The 17,868-nt window shown below is 38.5% G+C and overlaps 2 protein-coding genes across 3 annotated transcripts in view; one reads left to right on the top strand and one right to left on the bottom strand.

Moving 5' to 3' along the window:
* Positions 1–17,868, top strand: part of LOC5564066 (E3 ubiquitin-protein ligase highwire) — a 156,762-nt gene that overhangs the window by 53,586 nt on the left and 85,308 nt on the right. The window lies entirely within an intron of this gene.
* LOC5564033 overlaps positions 360–17,868 on the bottom strand; it is a 35,548-nt gene continuing 18,039 nt past the window's right edge. The window contains exons 2-9 of one of the 2 annotated variants that reach the window (XM_021848369.1): positions 15,722–16,012; positions 15,025–15,652; positions 5,283–5,554; positions 5,068–5,213; positions 4,812–4,997; positions 4,633–4,736; positions 2,497–3,650; positions 360–1,005 (exon numbers count right to left, since the gene is read on the bottom strand). In XM_021848369.1, the coding sequence (XP_021704061.1) occupies positions 608–1,005; positions 2,497–3,650; positions 4,633–4,736; positions 4,812–4,997; positions 5,068–5,213; positions 5,283–5,554; positions 15,025–15,035 (2,271 nt within the window). In that variant the 5' untranslated portion in view covers positions 15,036–15,652; positions 15,722–16,012 and the 3' untranslated portion in view covers positions 360–607. Of the gene's footprint in view, positions 1,006–2,496; positions 3,651–4,632; positions 4,737–4,811; positions 4,998–5,067; positions 5,214–5,282; positions 5,555–15,024; positions 16,013–17,868 lie in introns of both variants that reach the window. The other variant, XM_001648338.2, reaches the window with a different exon arrangement.

A 17,868-nucleotide genomic window follows, 5' to 3' on the forward strand; every position in this document is an offset into this window, starting at 1 on the left:
AGAGGAGAATTTATCAATCTGCTTGACATTAACGTCCTCACTGGGACAAAGCCTGCTTCTCAGCTTAGTGTTCTTATGAACACTTCCACATTTATTAACTGAGAGCTTTCTTTGCCAAAGTTGCCATTTTAGCATTCGTGTATCTTGTTGCAGGTACGATTATACTCTCTGCCCAGGGAAGTCAAGGAAATTTCCATTACGAAAAGATCCTGGACCGACCGAGAATAGAACTCAGACACCTTCAGCATGGCTTTGCTTTGTAGCCGCGGACTCTAATCACTCGGCTAAGGAAGGCTAAGAATTTATCAATAATGTGAGGTATTACGGGAATTTAACTTTCCAAAAATCGAAACAAAGTATCTAGTACGAAGTCTTTTATTAGTAGAATATTTCCTAATACTTACACCGCTTTCCACTAACTCGATAACTTACTAAACCACTTGACTTGTTGTTATGCTTATCGTCATACTATAAAATACATTCTGTACTAAATTAATATCACCTTTCGAGAACTTACTACTTCCGGACACACAAAATTAGACAATTTTTGGACGTTTCGTATTGATAAAAAATAACATTGGACTTGAACTCTGCTTGCTTATAACTGCTACGCGTCCGCGAACTCAACGATATCATCTATTTTAACGGTAATATCACTGCCACCCGAGTGCTCAGAGTGGTCGGAATTGGACGTCGATGAGCCGTTGTCGGACTCTACTGTTGGCTCCCGGCGGAGGGCAGGCTTTGGCGGTGGAACTTTCTTCACTGGCAGCGTGTACTCGGGTATTTCCCTACTGCTCGTTGGCGATCGGTCCATGTACCGGAGCGGTTCCGATACGGCTATGGCATTTGGTTGAGAGGCACCAGCAGTGCTGCTATTGCTGCTGCCGCTGTTTGAGTTGAGAATATCGGGCAGATTGCGTGAAGGTCCCGGTTGCTGGTGCATCATGCTTTCACCAATGTTGTTTCCTATGGCATACGGAGTTATGAGCGTTCGGGCGTTGTCTGGAAAGAAATGTGATTCTGGATCAATTTATGAAATGCTGCATGCATGAGACACGTTGGTTTTATGGAGGGAGAGGGTTCTAAGTTCCCTGGAAAAACCTTACGGTATTACTTCGGGGAGGGGCCAAGTACATTGTCTGAAGTAGCTTAGGTAAGCTACTCCTCCTAGTCGACTTTGTTACGAGCTTATTATTAGCTTTGACAGGGTTAATCCTCTCAAAATCCTCTCAAGCCGACCATGGATCGCAGTAGGCAGCGCGCGCGAACTGTTGATTGATTGATCTGTCACGTTTTTATCGCCTCCGCAAATTATTAGATTCGACTGGTGAAACGACTGATGGAATTTGGGAAACAAGTGTCTTTAGCGGAAATTAATTAATTAATTAATTAATAAACCATTTTATTGTGCTGGTTCTGCTGGGCAGTGCTTCTTTAAAACCCAGAAGGTGTAGATGCATCGAGTCTGAAGAGCCGGATAGGGGATCGGGCTGAGGGCTTGATCGAATGGTCACTCGCTGGTGGTGACCAAACGATCAGGTTTCCAGCTTGAATCGCTGTCTGGTGCTCTAGAATTGTGCTCTTTGGTGGTTTGAGCTTTAGGGTTCTTTTTAAATATTTGTTCGTCGCGCCGGCGATGTTTTTTTCTCTTTGCACGCGTTCTGAGTGCAATCGAGTTCAGGTTTTCGAGTCGCCGGAGTGATATGTTGCTTTTGTGTAATGAACATGAATAAATCAAGGATGGATGATCAAATTGGGAATTATATTTAAATGAATTGGAAGGTTTACCAGAAGCTCAACGCATTCTGATTCTTGATATGGTTTCGAGCCGCGAGCCGGAGGATGCACGGGTATAAGAATGGGAGCATCTTCACGGACGATCAATCGAAAGGTGGGAGGAGCATTTCGATAAACCTTGCGTGGTATTGAGAGCACAAACAGCCAGGAAGAAGGCAATGGAGGAAATGTCTACATCAGTACTGCGGGCGATGGAACCCAACCAGCCCCCACTCTAAGGGAGGTTTAGGATGTTCACCTTTTCATTGATTTCAAGGCAGCATACGATGATAGTATAAAACACGTTGAGCTATGGAAAGTTATAGACGAGTGCAGCTTTCCAGAAAAGCTTACATTAGTGATAAGAGCAAAGATGGAAGGACTGAAAAATTGTATGAAAATTTTAGGTTAACATTCTAGTTAATTTGAAACCCTTCTGGTACTACGACAGGGTAATGGACATAAATCATTTGACATTGTGTTTTCCTTTTCGTTTTGGTTCTAGAAACCCATTTAATTTGGACTGACTCTTCAAACTATTGTTCTTAGTTAATAATTTAAATACTTTCTTCTACTTGCACTGATTAAAATTTTGGCATGCATGACAATCACAATGATACACTGTGCTCAAAAAGATCTTCGACCACACGGTCGGACCTGCTATTTACTAGTCTAACAAGAAATTCTTCAAGGTGTTATATATAACAATAACCTTACCTTTAGCAACAATCTGCACCGGCTCCGAATAATGGGAATCACTCAAATCCATCGGTGCGGAGTATTCATTGATGAGTAGGGGTTGCGCCGCACTGGTCAACTCGGCATAAATGTGGTCGGGCGATCCCGCTCCCTGAATAATGGTTGTACCTTCCTGCGGGGCTGACGGTTCAGCGTAAATGGTTTCGTGCGGTGTGGGACTATTGCTCGGCGCTAGATGACGGTACAGTATATCGGTAAATGCAACAAAATCATCGCCGCTGTTCTCGCATTCGTTCAACCGCCGAACGATTTCGCCAATCGTCAGCACCTTCTCAGTCTCGGTGAAATTACCATCCAAAAGTTTCTTCGTGTGAATGAAAATGGCCTCATACATTTCTGCCGATTGCTTTTCCTTGATTGTTTCCAGCGTTTGATTGATAATCTTTTTGTCATCCTTAGAAAATGCCTTCGATGGCTTATGTGTCATGGTGAAAGAGGCGTTCGATATCACGTCTCCGGACTCATCCGATCGTCTTCTACTGCAAACTTTGTAGAAAACTATTGACAGAATTATTATCACTAGCAAAACTATAACAGCCACGCCACTGATAACGTAGTAATAGTAATCGTTGTAGTGCAGTGTCTCGATTTCATCCGGGCTCACAAAATGTGGTTCCACTTTCTTCTCCTTTTGACTGCGCGAGCAATCGATTGTTCGTGTTGTTTCATCACAGACCTGTTTCATGTACACTTTCACATTGAATGTGGAGGCGTTGAAACAGTATTTCAACGTTTCATCTATCCTACAATAGCTCTCCTTGAGTAGTTTGTCATAATCCTGGAAATACAGCTCTTTCAACCAATGCTCGTCGCAGTTGCACAGTTTGTTGAACGAAATTTCACTCAGAGAGCACTCCTTGTGCTGGAAGAAGCTAAAACTGCGGATGGCCGGATACGTAACGGAATTTCCTTGGAATTTGCAAACCTCTGGGGATGACGTTCTCTCCAGTGTAAAGTAGTTGAACTCTCCGAACGAGTTGTTTAGAAATTCCACACTCGTCCAGTCTTGCTTTTGGAAGAACCAATTCTTTCCCGTCATCTTGATCACGTTGTTGATGATTTTGCTCGAAATTCCCGTAAATTTGATGGCATCGGCAGCGATTTCATCAATTCTGAAAAAAAATAAGAGAAAAGAATTAAACTTGGATCGACATTCTTCATTAAAAAAACGCACATTGCCGAAAATTCTACGTACAGAGTGGTTGCTGATTGTATGCAAGTAATGATTAGCATTTTCAGCGCGCATAACAGTCCCATGTTCTATGGGATTTCCTGTATAAATGGGACTGTTATGTGAGTATATCCGATATCACGCCCCCAAAATAGTCGCCTATGACTTAAAAAGTTATAGTGACGACTTCCATCGGAAGGGAAGTAAAGCCGTTGGTTCCGAGATGAACTAACCCAGGGGTTAAAATGTCGTTAATAAAGATAAAAAAATAAAAAAAGCTCCAAACCTGGGAAGGGGCGATCTATTAATTACGTTTGGGTTTATGGGGGAGGGGGGGTCTGAGATTTCTTACTTGCCATACAATTTATTTTTCATTTTCATACAAAAAATCTTACCATGGGGGAGGGGGGTTGAAAAAGCCCGAAAATTGTCTTACGTAATTAATGGACAGCCCCGAAGCACTATTGCTATAAAATATTCGGGAATTTAGTTATCATGACAGTGAAGTAAAACACTTACACCCAATAAGCGAGAAAAATGGGTTTTATTATCGCTCTCTCTTTGGGACTCTCTTTCGTTGCTGCAATTTATCAAGCTTGTTACAACTTGTGAAATATGGTCGATCATGGACCGATACGAATGCGATGTTTTTCTTCGCTTGCTTTGATAGTGCTGCGAAATCAATTGAAAACGAATTCTGCAATGCCTGTAGGTACATGACTCGATATTTCCATGAGGTAATAGTCCCTTCAAGGCTCATGGCAATTTGATTCTACATATTGCATTACCCATATTATAAGCTAGTTAATACAGTAGCTAATTTCGAGCTTTCAAAATGTTTCGCCCATGAATGATTATTTTAATAACATCACTTAAACCTAGTCAATCAGCTAACATGTCATGCCAACTACATATTTACTTACACGTTATTTTGCATGGTGAAATTCATCATTCCACTGTCGGCTATGAAGCTTCTCTCGATCTTCCTGATCTTGCAGTTGGTCATGGTGAAAGATTTGCAAAACAGCTGTAATGGACAGAGTAATAGTGGATGTGAATGTGAATTCTTCAATCTTGCGTACATGCGGTTCGCATATATTACCTTTTCTGTGATTGCCTGCGACTTCAGCGTGTCTATCCTGCAGTTTTCAAATATCAAAGAATCAATTTTGTTCACATCAAACGCTTTAGCTGAGATCTCGTCGATGGTGCTGTTTGTGAACTTTATCTGCCGGAACGACGCCCTCAGCTCAAACAGGGTTTTGATTGCACTATTAACAATGTCGATCTGTTTGAAATAAATAATTCACATCAGTAAGGTATTCACATATCAGTTTGGATTGGTCTTGCGTTATTACCATTGTTGAAATCGAATTTCTGAAAGCATCCTCTTGTATTCGGATGTCCTTTACGCCATTGAAACGAATCGCACTCTCTGTCACGGAAAATGCCTCGGGCATGATGATCACCTCTCTAGCTCTCGTTACATTGAGCTCAAATTCTTCTACGGTTCAAAATTATAAAAAAAAATCGTTAATCTGAAGATCCAAATATATATATTCATTCGACTTACGACAGAACGTATGCTTGTGGAACACAACCGTGTGGATGTTGTACACTTCCAGCTGCGGATAGGTGCCATTATTTCGACAGAACGCTTCATCGAGAAACTCCACATGCTCGCGGCCATCGTTTCCAGCGAAATTGCCCTGGATAAGCACCCGGTTCAACAAGCTGCTGTCGAACTGTTTCGTGTGGACCAGTAGTCGTGCGTGGCGCTGCACTAGCTGCAGATTGAGACTTTTAGCCTCCTTGGGAATGTAATACTGGCCCGGATAGCACCAACTGAAACAGAAAAAAGAGGAAAAAAATGATAATAAACAAGCTGATGGATAATTCAAAAAATATTGGCTTTATTCTACGAGTGGCGTGAGTTGAGAATTGTCGGTCTCGTATAGCGAGGTGACAATACTCGAGTCGAGTGAAGTGACTCTCCATTTGATTTACACGGTAAATAACTTCACTCGAGTCGAGAATTGTCACCTCGCTATACTAGACCCAGAATCTCACCTCACCCTACTTGTAGAATAAACCCATATGATATTTCAAGCGTGTTTCAGAATAAGGGCGTAAGTCGCATTATCGATTTCTTTTCATCGTTCCTCTCTTCTGTGAATAAAAGTGACAAGATGCAAATTTGTTCACATAAAAGACGCGACGCGTGACAAGACATAACACTTAGAGTCGTCAATTTTTTTTTAAATTTTACCTTTTGTCGACCGGTTTCGGGTGCGATGTAGCCCATCTACATCGTGCCCGAAAGCGGTCCACAAAAGGTGAAATTTTCAAAACTTTTTTGACGACTGTAATACCGATAAGTGTTATGTCTTGTCTCGCGTCGCGTCTTAGCATCAATGCAATCTTGCATCCTAAAGTGGAAAAATGCTGACTAATTTGCATCTTGTCACCCTTATTCACAGAAGAGAGGATCGATGAAGAGAAATCGATCATGCGACTTATGCCCTCATTCTAGCACACGCTTGATTTAGTCGAATGCGTATTCTACAAAAATTAGGTGATTTACGTCTTCAGCTGCTAGTAATTCTATTGCTGGCTCTCAATTTCCGGCGGATACTTTTTTTTTAAATTTTATCATGTTTGTAATAAAAAGTGTAAACTAGAATGATCATATTCAAAACATCTGCATCAGCTCATTTGAGTTTGGCCTAAATTTGGTCTATTACCTACTCTGGCGTATGGCTAACGATTCTTTGATTAGTGAATGGTTCAGAGTAGTGCCTAGCGATACATAATAAAATTAATAATTATAAAATATGAATTATAAAATTATGTTTTCCGACTATAATTACCACAAACTTAGATTATTTCGCAGAAATTTCATCGCAATCTCAACTGGTGAACGTTCGGTGAAAAATCTTCCGAACCATCTGTAAAATCATTCACCACAATCATAAAGAAATCTCGCATTGAGTATCAAACAGGCGTATCTGCAGTGATTGATTACTCTTCTTCGATTTTCTCTTTGACCTTTTACACGAAACTTAATCGATTTGCGGAACATTTTACGATGTTACGTAACGAAGGACTTAAGGACTTATGTTAACTACAATCTACTAAAATAAACATAGCAGTCGACAACAGTCGCCCGGCAAAGTAAATCGCCTAAGAGAAAATCTACGAAGAGAAATCGATCACTACAGATACGCCCTTATGATACTGACCAGGAATTAAACTCTTTTTCCCAGGAACCAAGAAAAAATAACAAATAGGAACTAGGAAACAAGATTTTTTAACCGATTTCAGCATAGATTTCTGTAGTACTGTTTGATAACTTCTAGGGTAACATTATTTAACCTTATTATTAGGAATTCCTTTGAAAATTCATCCACAGTTTCTCTCAGGAATTGTTCCAAAAATTCCTTCAAGAGAAACTTTTTCGACCACAGATTCCTCATCAAGTTCCTGCAGAAATTTCGCTAGAAATTTCTCCAGTTTTCAATACAATATTACTACTGCAATTGTTCCAAGCCTTTCTCAGAGTGATTTCTCAAGTAAATTGATTTTTCCGACGGTATTTTGATACAAATGTATTATCAAATATATAAGTATGGAGGCATTTCAGGTGGGATCTGTTCTTCGTAATTTCTGAGATGACTGAGAACAAAGTTATATTGAACTATTAAAGATAGCTTGAACGAAAATCTTCGAGGAAGCTTGTAAAAAAATCATTCAATGAGCTCCAGAAGAAATAATCTGACAAGAAAGGGTCACGATAGCGCCCCGGGGTTTTCAACCGGACGATTTTTGTAGGATTCTATATGTCAAAATATGGAAAAATCCAGTCTCTCTGGTGATGCCAGTGGTATAGCCAGAAGGGGCTCTTAAAGGGGCACATTTTTGCACATATTATTGTAATTTTTGTTATTCAACTCAAACTATGATTTAATGCTGATTATGGTAGTTACAAGGAGAATAAATATTAATGTATATAATTGATGCCTATTTACTATATCAGAGGCGTAGTCAGGGTGAATACTTTTGGAAAACTGCTAAGGGGCCATCCATAAACCACTTGGTGACAGGAGGAGTGGAGTGTCAACCAAAAAACCACACTCCATAAATATTTTAATTTTTTTTGTAAGAACAATAGACCACAAGAGGGTAGGGATGTCAGCAAATCCGAAAAAAATGACCACTTAGTTGATGGACAGCCATTAAGTATATTTGTATTTAAATCGATACGGACAATAACAATATTTTAAAGAAGATGAATTAATCGTTTGCTATCAAATCAAGACATTTGATTGAATAATATGTTACAGTGGAGTGGATATCAATGGAGGCGATTTGCATTACTTTACTTCAGTGGCTGACAAATAAACACCGTTGCCTCACATCAAAAAAAAAATTGTCAAACGTGTGGTCGCATTTGGTTGGAACATAGAAAGTTCTTCTATTGATTGATTCTTCGATCACAGAAAAAGATGTCCAGTATAAATCGACAGTCCTTAAAAACGTTAAATTCATCAAGAAATGTACTTTTATCGTGCAACCGCCCGAGGTGTACATGCCCGGTTTGTGACAGATACACTGTTGCTAGCTAAAAACAGCGTCAATATTTGGCACAGGGACTATGTTCTTCGAATTAAATATTTTGAACCCTATCGATTTACTATCAAACCGTTTGGAAATCTCTGATTATTGCCCATAATGTCTTATGATATGCCTGAAGAAAATCAAGAAAAATACACACAATACGAGCAGTCATACTTGCAATGTCTCGTAGAACACCATAAACTATTCGAGATATTCCTTAGATCTGATTTTCTTAGGAATTCTTATCTCCTGATTCCTATTTGGTTTTTCGTTATTCTCTTGGTTCCTGTTTGTTCTCTTTACTAAGGCATGAAGTCTCTAAAGGTTATATTTTTATTCAACTCGGTCGCTACCAGCCCTGTGATTGTTTTACACAAAAACTATGCTGAACATTGTAATAAGTTGCCAACATCCGCCATTCATACAAAAATCCTTACGAAGGGAGGGAGAGAGGTCGTCTAATATTGCCAGTTTAAGCGTTCCGTAATAAATGTACGAAGCCTAAACTAGAAATTGATCGAAAGTAGGGTAGATGTACCAGTATTCGCCACCCTTTGGAAAAAATATTGTTTATATATCAATCAAAAGACTTTTGAATACCTACTTTATTACATTAATTAATTCATAACGCGTGGTAAAGATGGATAAATTATGGGTGAAATTATGGATTAAATCCACGTGCTCGGCTGGGATTCAAACCCAGGACTCTTCTATGTTAGACAAGCGCTTTACAAACTAAGCTATCGAACTGGCGAGCGGTTACCGAGATGGCTTCAAATTCAAACCCCCACATATCACGCAGACCCTTTTCATAACCCATATCCATCTATCTCATGTGTTGTTGGGTCATCAAGTGGCTCGGTAGCTTAGTTGGTAAAGCGCTCGTGTAGCATACAAGAGTCCTGGGTTCGAATTCCAGCGGAGCACGTGGATTTTTTTCATAATTTTACCCATAATTTATCCATCTTTACCACGCGTAAAGAGTTAATTAATTTGAAAACCATTCGGATTGGATTACCGAACAGCGTCAATTTACTTTAATACGTTGAACATAATATAAACGTAATACGTTAATTGAAACACGTTTAGCAGAAAACAAATATAAAAATGGGCCACCCTAACGGTTATGTGCAAAAACACTTGAAAGATATACTGTGCAACTATCGAATAACTTAATTTACGCCATCTAACCGCTGGAAGTTTAGTGTATAGCTTGTTCCGATGTTGGTGGCCGTCGTCGTTGGACAAACAGCGACACTCTGTCAGCTCATAATGTGCCATCATGTCACAGAAAGAAGCTCTTGTTGATCGCAGCCGACTGAAGAACATAAATTGATTATTATGCCTTATGCGGGCGGAAACAAGCAAGTGTTGAAAATGCAGCTTATGTAATCGCGCAGACATACCTACATGTGTGCATGGCAATTCCAGCAGTCGGGTCAACCGCGTGCTATGTTGTGTAGGCCCAGAACAAAATTTTATTAAGCACAATTTACCTACCACGCTTAGGTTGTATCGTTTGTTGAAGGTTTCCGGTTTATCCGGGTGTATTCACCCTTTCAACGAATTAAAGAGCTAGGCGAGGATGTTTGCGTCTTGTTTAAATATTTCCTGATAGATATTCGTTCTGGAACTGAGTCATATAGTAGGGAAGGCTGGTTAAATTTGATCCACTGACTAGGCTAATTATGAGCCACACACTGTTATAGGTCAATTCTATGTGTGAAAACTTCGATGCACTATTTTGTGAATGAATGATTAACAGTTATGTATTAACTGTAACGATTGTGCTTTTCTTCTGTTTGGCTTTATATCCCAACTGAATGGGATAGAGCCAGTTTTTTTTTTATGAAATATTATAAAACACTCAAAATACCAACTTTCGCGGTACAATATGTTCTTGTTTTGATTTCCATCTTAATCAATAAGAGTAATGAAAAATGACAATAAAATTCCAAGAAATAATTCTAGCTGAATGATTCCTTCGTCCGTCTGTTTCCTCTTGCGAGGCTGACGATACTCTTTCCATTTATCTTTCATGAATGGTGAAGTGAAACGACCTTCCCGGCATTTCCATCATTCGTTTTGCTATATCGTGTCTGGTGCGCTTTCTAGGGATTCTATTTTTGACTGGTAACTTGAACACACCATTCGTGTGTACTTGTAGAAGTTCTATTCCTCTTGATACAAGTAACACAAAATGAGAAAAAAAATACAACACAATAAAAATAATATTATGAAAATTTTAATATTCATATATACTAATTTTGCCCTTTCGTCGTACAAAAAAAAACAAAATTAAAATATACCTATTTTATGAAGTTTTTTTTTCATATTCCTTCAGGAATTAAACTTCTACATCAAACATTTCTTCATTGCTTTTCTTCTTTGTCAGAATCCAGATGATTCTTCATAAAAATTGAAAACATAAACTAGAAATTGCATAAGGAACGCCTCCAAGTATTTGACAAGGAATTCTTTTGAGAATATCTAAGTAATATCTAAAGGAAACGGATATGAATTTCTCAAATACCATAATTTATGGTTTCCTTTATTGCAATTTTGAAGAACTCTGAAAAAAAAACTATATGAGGAGCTCCTAGGAAAATCACATAAGCATAAGCATAAGCATAAGCATAGATGACCGTACAATTCGTAGTTGCTACTCCGTGATTGACCAGAACAATCGAAGTTGCACAGGGAATTAATGAATGGGGCTTGGGATTAGCTTACCATTCTTCAATGTGCACAAATCGAGAGCTCAAATTTAAAAGTCAATAACGGCGCCGGCCACGTCCTTACGGTCATCGGGGAAGGGAAGGAATGTTAGTGTGACTACCGTTGTTACTAAAGACCGAGATCACCTCTGCATCTCCACGGCTGTCATGGAAAGGATATTGAGTTAGTGGGATAAGGTAGAGATCTGGGAGTCACCAATGTTTGGTGATGCGATCCATGATAGAATCACGCCTAACCGGATTCGCGAATAATTCGATAATCGCATTGTACGCCGAAAAAGTGTTCGTCACTCGCCCACGCAAAAGCAAGCGACACGATCAATAGATCAAACACTATTAACGATCCGCGGCGCTTTTACATTTCTCTGAGCGAACGACGCGCGACAAGTTTGATCCTGCCCTCATCACTCGCCCCCGCAGGAGCAAGCGTCAAGGTCGAAGGATCAAACACTACTAACGAACCGATCCTTCCCATCATACTTACATTTCCAACACTATAGCGCTACGAACGTGCAATTTAACCGCGTTTAGCGACATTGTTAACTGATCGCCTGCGCACTTTTGCCGATTTTCACTTCGATAAACCCCGCAAGGAGCAAGCGTCAAAGGTCGAAGGATCATCGATCACAGTACTTCATATGCAGGATGCTCCGAGGATCAAAGATCGTGAGATAATTTCCTAGAGAAATCAATTGGCGACAACTGTTTTAACAAACTCCTGGTTATATTCCTACAATAAAGAAAACCCTTAAAAGTTTCCGGGAATTTTCTAGTTTTTTTTTGCGTTCTTCAGGAGAACTCCTATAGAAATACTTAGATATAATTGTAAAAGAAATAAAGAATCGTCTTGTACAAATCAATGTAGGAAATCGCTGAAGTTATGCCTGATGCAAGTTCTGGAAGACACTGATGAATAATTGGAGGAATTCAGAAAAAAAAATCCAAGCATGCACTTTAAAGGAAACCAAACAAATAGTTTCTTGTATTTGTGGACGTAAATTCTTTCACAATGTCAATAAAGTATAGCAATTTTTTTTCCCCTATTATTAATGATTCCCTATTTGCAGAACTGGTTGCTAATCACCTTCAAGTCACTTTTTTGATGTAAGGTACTAAAAAATCTCTTTTAGATATTTCTACAAAAGTCACTTGTTTCGACAAAAAGTCACTTTTTCAATCCTGTTGGCCAAAAACACCGAAAAAAATCACAGTATTTTTTATATTGAGTTTAATTTTTAAATCCCCACATAACCTCCATAGCCATATTGAAATATTTGCTCAAGGAATTTAAAAAAAGTTAATCTTAGATACAGTTTTCAATTTCTAAAGGTTTCTAACAGAGTTATTGTTAACCCTCAAAGCCCCGGGACAGACCTTTTATTTTCAATCGACTGGTGCTCAGATACAAATAAGTTTAACGAAATGTGGTTTTCACTATGATCGATGGGATGAGTTAGACTTCCTGCGAGTGGGGTTTTCAATCCGGAAGTTCAGGTTTGGACATGTTTTTCAACCGGTGTTCCCTAGTCACATATTTTACAACTTCTACAACGAAATCAAAGTTTAAAGGTAAGTTTTGGCCATTTTTGGACTTTATGTAACGGATCAAGGCATGAATACACTATTTGGTTGATTTTCATGCATGAAACGAAAGCCGGAACCTGGTTCCGGAAGTACTTTACGGGTAGTAGCCGAGGCTAAGGAATACATGTAAATTTAACCCGAAGCAACATATGCGGCTACTTGAACGTCATGAAATCATCTCAGTCAGTAATATTCTTTTATTCAAAAAGTTGACGTCGACATTTTTCTATTTTAAGGGTTACGACATATTTTTGTATGCAAATCTTGTGCGTTAAGTTAGACAAACAGTGTTCCTTATTATTTGCTTTTTTTTAAGCATGTTTTGTTGGATCGAAAATAGGAAAAGAAATATTTGCATTCAAAAAGTAATGCACAACGATTCATAAAAAAATACGCACTTGAGAGGGGTTGAAAATGGTAAAATTTAGCGCGATTTTTGGATGTCCCCTAGTTTCATGGGAGCTTCAATGAATCACGTCACGAGACGAGGTGTTGGGTCAATGGTTGGTTTAGTAAAATGTATACAATAGTGTCTATAAGATACGTGACACAAAAACATACAATTTTCTTTTACAAACCAGACCCATCCGCCCTACGCCACACTTTGTATATGGAACCTTCGAAAAAATTCCATGAATCGTCACATCTTGCAGAACACATCCTTCCCCCTAATGCCATGACGCACTTAATGGATGACCCCATATATGGTTCTCAATCGTTTTTCCAAAAGTTCAAACTTTTATGTTCACTCTAAAGCGTTTTTACCAGTCAATTAAGCTATTGAATTCTAAAACTCTTGCATATTTTAAACTTTCCCAATTATTTTCTAGTGCATCAAATAAGGAACATAGTGCGTCAAATTAGGCAAATTTAAGAAGTGATGCGTCAATTAAGGAACCTAATGTGTTCCACAAAAAGTCATTAGAACATGAAGAAAGAAACGTTCATATATTGTTACTGATTTGTCTCTAATTTTTTAATAGTTAAGCTAACATAGCTTCAATTCAAAATCAAAGAGATTCTGACGATTTGACAATTGTTTGAATTTAAAATTTTCTTAACCGCGTCAAATATGGTAAGTCCACGGTATGCGGTTATATTTAGCAATGTGACAAAACAACTTGACATTTTTTCTAACTTTCTGGAATAATCTCACAGATTTAATTAGAATGGTCGAAAGTTTTTATGATTTGATAACGTTCTACGGTATTAACTCGAAATCGTCAAATAGTTCATTATCTTATATAATTGTTACTTCTATCGCAGAAATTATAAAATCATATTTTTTTTACCTACTAAACATTGTTATTCTCCGGAAACCCTCTTAACGATATTTTTTTTGAGTTAATTATAGAGGTTAGTAATCTTAACGATATAGAAATATATAGCAAAACAATTTTAGAATTGCTCTTGTAAGATCTTCGTCATTGTGACATGAGATAGCGAGCTCATGATAGTTACATAGTTCGAACGAAACATGTAAATTTCTAAGACATATAATGCACATAATTAAAGCGTGGAATATCATGGATATTTACATGATATGTCATGTAAATTTCAATTATATGTCATGTAATCCAGCAGGACTCTGTGTGATTACATGATATATAACACATTTTTACATTATTTCAGACTTAAATTTACATGACGTCACGTTTAACTGTGTAGTTTCGTCTCGCGACAGTGATAAAAATGTGTTATCCAAAGCATGGAACGAGCTCACCAGTCGGTAATTCATCCTTGACTGGACACGAATATATTTTTGCATTCGCATCTTGGTTTCGTCACTCCGCTCCACAGAAACATGCAAAAGAATCAAAAAGCCACACATCACTCTACTATCTAAGATTTACTATAGAAACACAGTATACTGTCTTGAATCGAAGTTTTCGGATGCTTCAAATCCCGGACACCGGCCTTAAATCACCCAAAAATTATGTTTTCGACAACTTTTGTGCATGAAGAATGAACAAGACATCTTAATTATGGATTTTAGGCGAAAAAATTGGGATTTGGTCCATAAACACCGTGAAAAAGGCCAGTGTCTGGCTTTCGAAGCGTCCGGCAATTCGGAGCAGCATGGTATTTAACGTTAGAAACTTGGTTGCTGAGAGTTGCAATCTTGCGACAGTTTTGTGACCCGACCGTTTGCCTTTGTTGAAGGTAAATTTTCGACCGTGAACAGGGACTGCAATTCATGGTTAAACAAATCAAGTGAAAGGGTTCTTAAAAGGCGAACAAAATCTCTACACAGGGAGATGCAAACTCAAACAGTTCGAGAAGCTGATGATGTTTTTACAATACAGTTCCACAGCGATAGAATAATTTGAATCAATAATTTGTTTTTAATTGAGTAATTGATATTTCTTAACGTACCTCTCTGTCATGCACTTCGCAATCGATGGCCAGGATTGGCTGATTCAGGCAGCTACAACCCTCCATGTTGCATAAACTCTGAGATCCAGTTTGTCCAGTGCTTCCGCCAATCGATCGCTTAGGCCTTGGCCAGAAGTTGGCTGACTCATTACCGGTGAAACTATTCTTGGCACCTTGTTTACCGAAACCCATAGTTTCCGAACGGACGGCGCTTCTGCCGGCTTCTCCAGCATGTGAATGATTCGCGTCACTGGGAGTGGCAGTTGTTCCCTCATGGCCGCCATCATCAGTGCGACGAAAAACAGCTGGATGCTGCTCAGCGTGTTCTCTTGTATCAATACTGTTAATTTGGTACACAAGAATGGCGGTGAAGATGAGTTGAAACTTTGTCGATCCCATACTGGCAGGGTACATTTCATCCACTCGAATGACTCACAGTGTATTAAACCTTTTAAGTTATATTCTTCAAATTGCGCTGCATCGCCAACACATTGAATCGATTTAATCACATGTCCCAACTAGCAAAACATCCTTCTCAGCTCTATCCATACACTTTTCCGAAGAGATACGCAGTCGATTCTCACTCAGTTGTTGATAGGTCGTTAGTTCACAGTCGGTCACCACCACACTAATTGACGTTATTAAATTTTCTAAATCAACTCAATACACATCTCGGCTGACCCCCAGTCGAGCTCACATTTTCTTAACAATTTTTTTCGACGCTTTCTCATCTTCGAACGGTTCTACTGCATTTTCTGATATTTTCATATACGCGCAAGTGGCATCATTTCATATCTCTTGTGTGATGCACTTTATACTACTCTATACACTTCACAATTCCGCTATAGCTGGCTCGAAATACACTTTTATCTACGCTAGATTGATAAGCGGACACGACACCATGCAAGATTCTGATTTCAACACGTTTCGTGACACGGTCGCAGATAATGACAGCTTTCGTCGCTACGCGGTGATATTAGTCGGCAGCCTGCAATAAAATAGAAATATATTGTTAAGTTAGTATAAACATCTCTACATATTTAAGAACTATATATTTTTTTAATTATCCTTTCTCATTTTAACAAAAGTGCCATAACAATGATTCCTTAAGCTTAACTCCTTCACGTATTGAGTGATTCTCGCTGAGCCCAACTTACTGTTTAAACTTGGTCTTTCGAAATGTTCAAAATAGGGTAATGACTGTTTATTTTGTTCTCAAACGCTAACAGTTGGCGCTACCGGCAAAAATTTCAGACAACAACCTTTCGAACATTCAGTTTGTCTTACCGGCCGCCGAGCGGCGACACTGATGTTTGTATTTCACTCAATGATCGCGTTACGCTGGATTCTCAAATTTCTCAAACTTTCAACACAAGCGCATGGAAGAATGGTAGTCGGAGAACTGTCAAAACGTATGGAAAATAATGAAAATCGTAAATTGCTTGCAATTAGGAAACTGGATCAAAAAAGTAGTGATAAGAGATCAAGTGTAAAGTGAATACATAATTTTTTGTGTTTAGTTCATCTTCCATGGAGCTTTCTTTGCTTCAGGATTTCGTTTTTACTACCATTGAAAAAGAGCCATCTATTGCCTTTTCAGTTTTGAATATCGCCCTATTATGCTCGTTCAATTGTTCCTTTCGAGTAAGTAAAAAATCTTTTGATCAAATTTCGCTAGTTATATTTAGATAAAACCTTAAACATTTAAACTACCATAACTCCCATTTTTTTTCGACGGCTGCTACACAATAAAATATTAAAAAAAAACTAGGAGCTAAACCTAGGAACCTTTATTTGCAAAAACACAGAAAGTTTTACATAAATATTAAAAAATCAGATGTATGTTTTTCAATTATTTTTTTTTACAATTTTGTGAAACATTTCGTATCGCGTTGAACCATTTTGCGAGCACATAATGGTGCGAAAGTCGATATAACCTCCACTACACGTGTTTAAATTTATGGAGGGATTATTAGAGTATGTTTAAGAAAACCACTAATTGAACTTTAACACTTCACTTCACTTTTGCAAAACAAAAAATAAAATACCAAAAATCACTAGTAAGGCAAACACCTTTAAACTCTAATATGTTGCTTATCTTGACAGATAGGCCTATTTCGTCTGCGACTTACGAGTTCACGAAATAGACCTATTTGTCAAGATAAGCAACATATTAGAGTTTAAAGCTATTAGCTCGCCTTACTAGTCGTGTTTTGTCGTGAATTGTGATTTATAGCCGATATAATCTTGCAAACAATTAATAGGGTTATGACTGTTTATTTTGTTCTCAAACGCTAACAGTTGGCGCCAGCGGCAAATATTACAGACAACAACCTTTCGAACATTCAGTTTCTCTTACCGGCCGCCGAGCGACGACACTGTTGTTTGTATTCCACCCACTGATCGCGCTACGCTGGATTCTTAAATTTCTCAAACTTTCAACACAAGCCCATGGAAGAATGGTAGTCGGAGAACTGTCAAAACGAATGGAAAATAATGAAAAAGGAAAATACTTGCAAATAGGCCTATTCACATGACGTTCCAAAACAGCTGATCGGGAAGCTGTTTCACAGTTCTTCTATGAAAATGACAGCCTCGTGTATGCACCGGTCCTCCACCGGTATAAACAAATGCATAGACGGACCTGTCACATGAAAAGGCCTATAGGAAACTAGATCAGAAAAGTAGTGATTAGAAATCAAGTGTAGAGTGAATACATAACTTTTTGTGTTTAGTTCATCTTCCGTGGTGCTTTCTTTGCTTCAGGATTACGTTTTTCCTACCACTGAAAAAGAGCCAGCTATTGCCTTTTCAGTTTTGGATATCGCTCTATTCTGTCATAGA

The sequence above is a fragment of the Aedes aegypti genome, chromosome 1 (assembly GCF_002204515.2).
Source record: "Aedes aegypti strain LVP_AGWG chromosome 1, AaegL5.0 Primary Assembly, whole genome shotgun sequence".
Classification (NCBI taxonomy): Eukaryota; Metazoa; Arthropoda; class Insecta; order Diptera; family Culicidae; genus Aedes; species Aedes aegypti.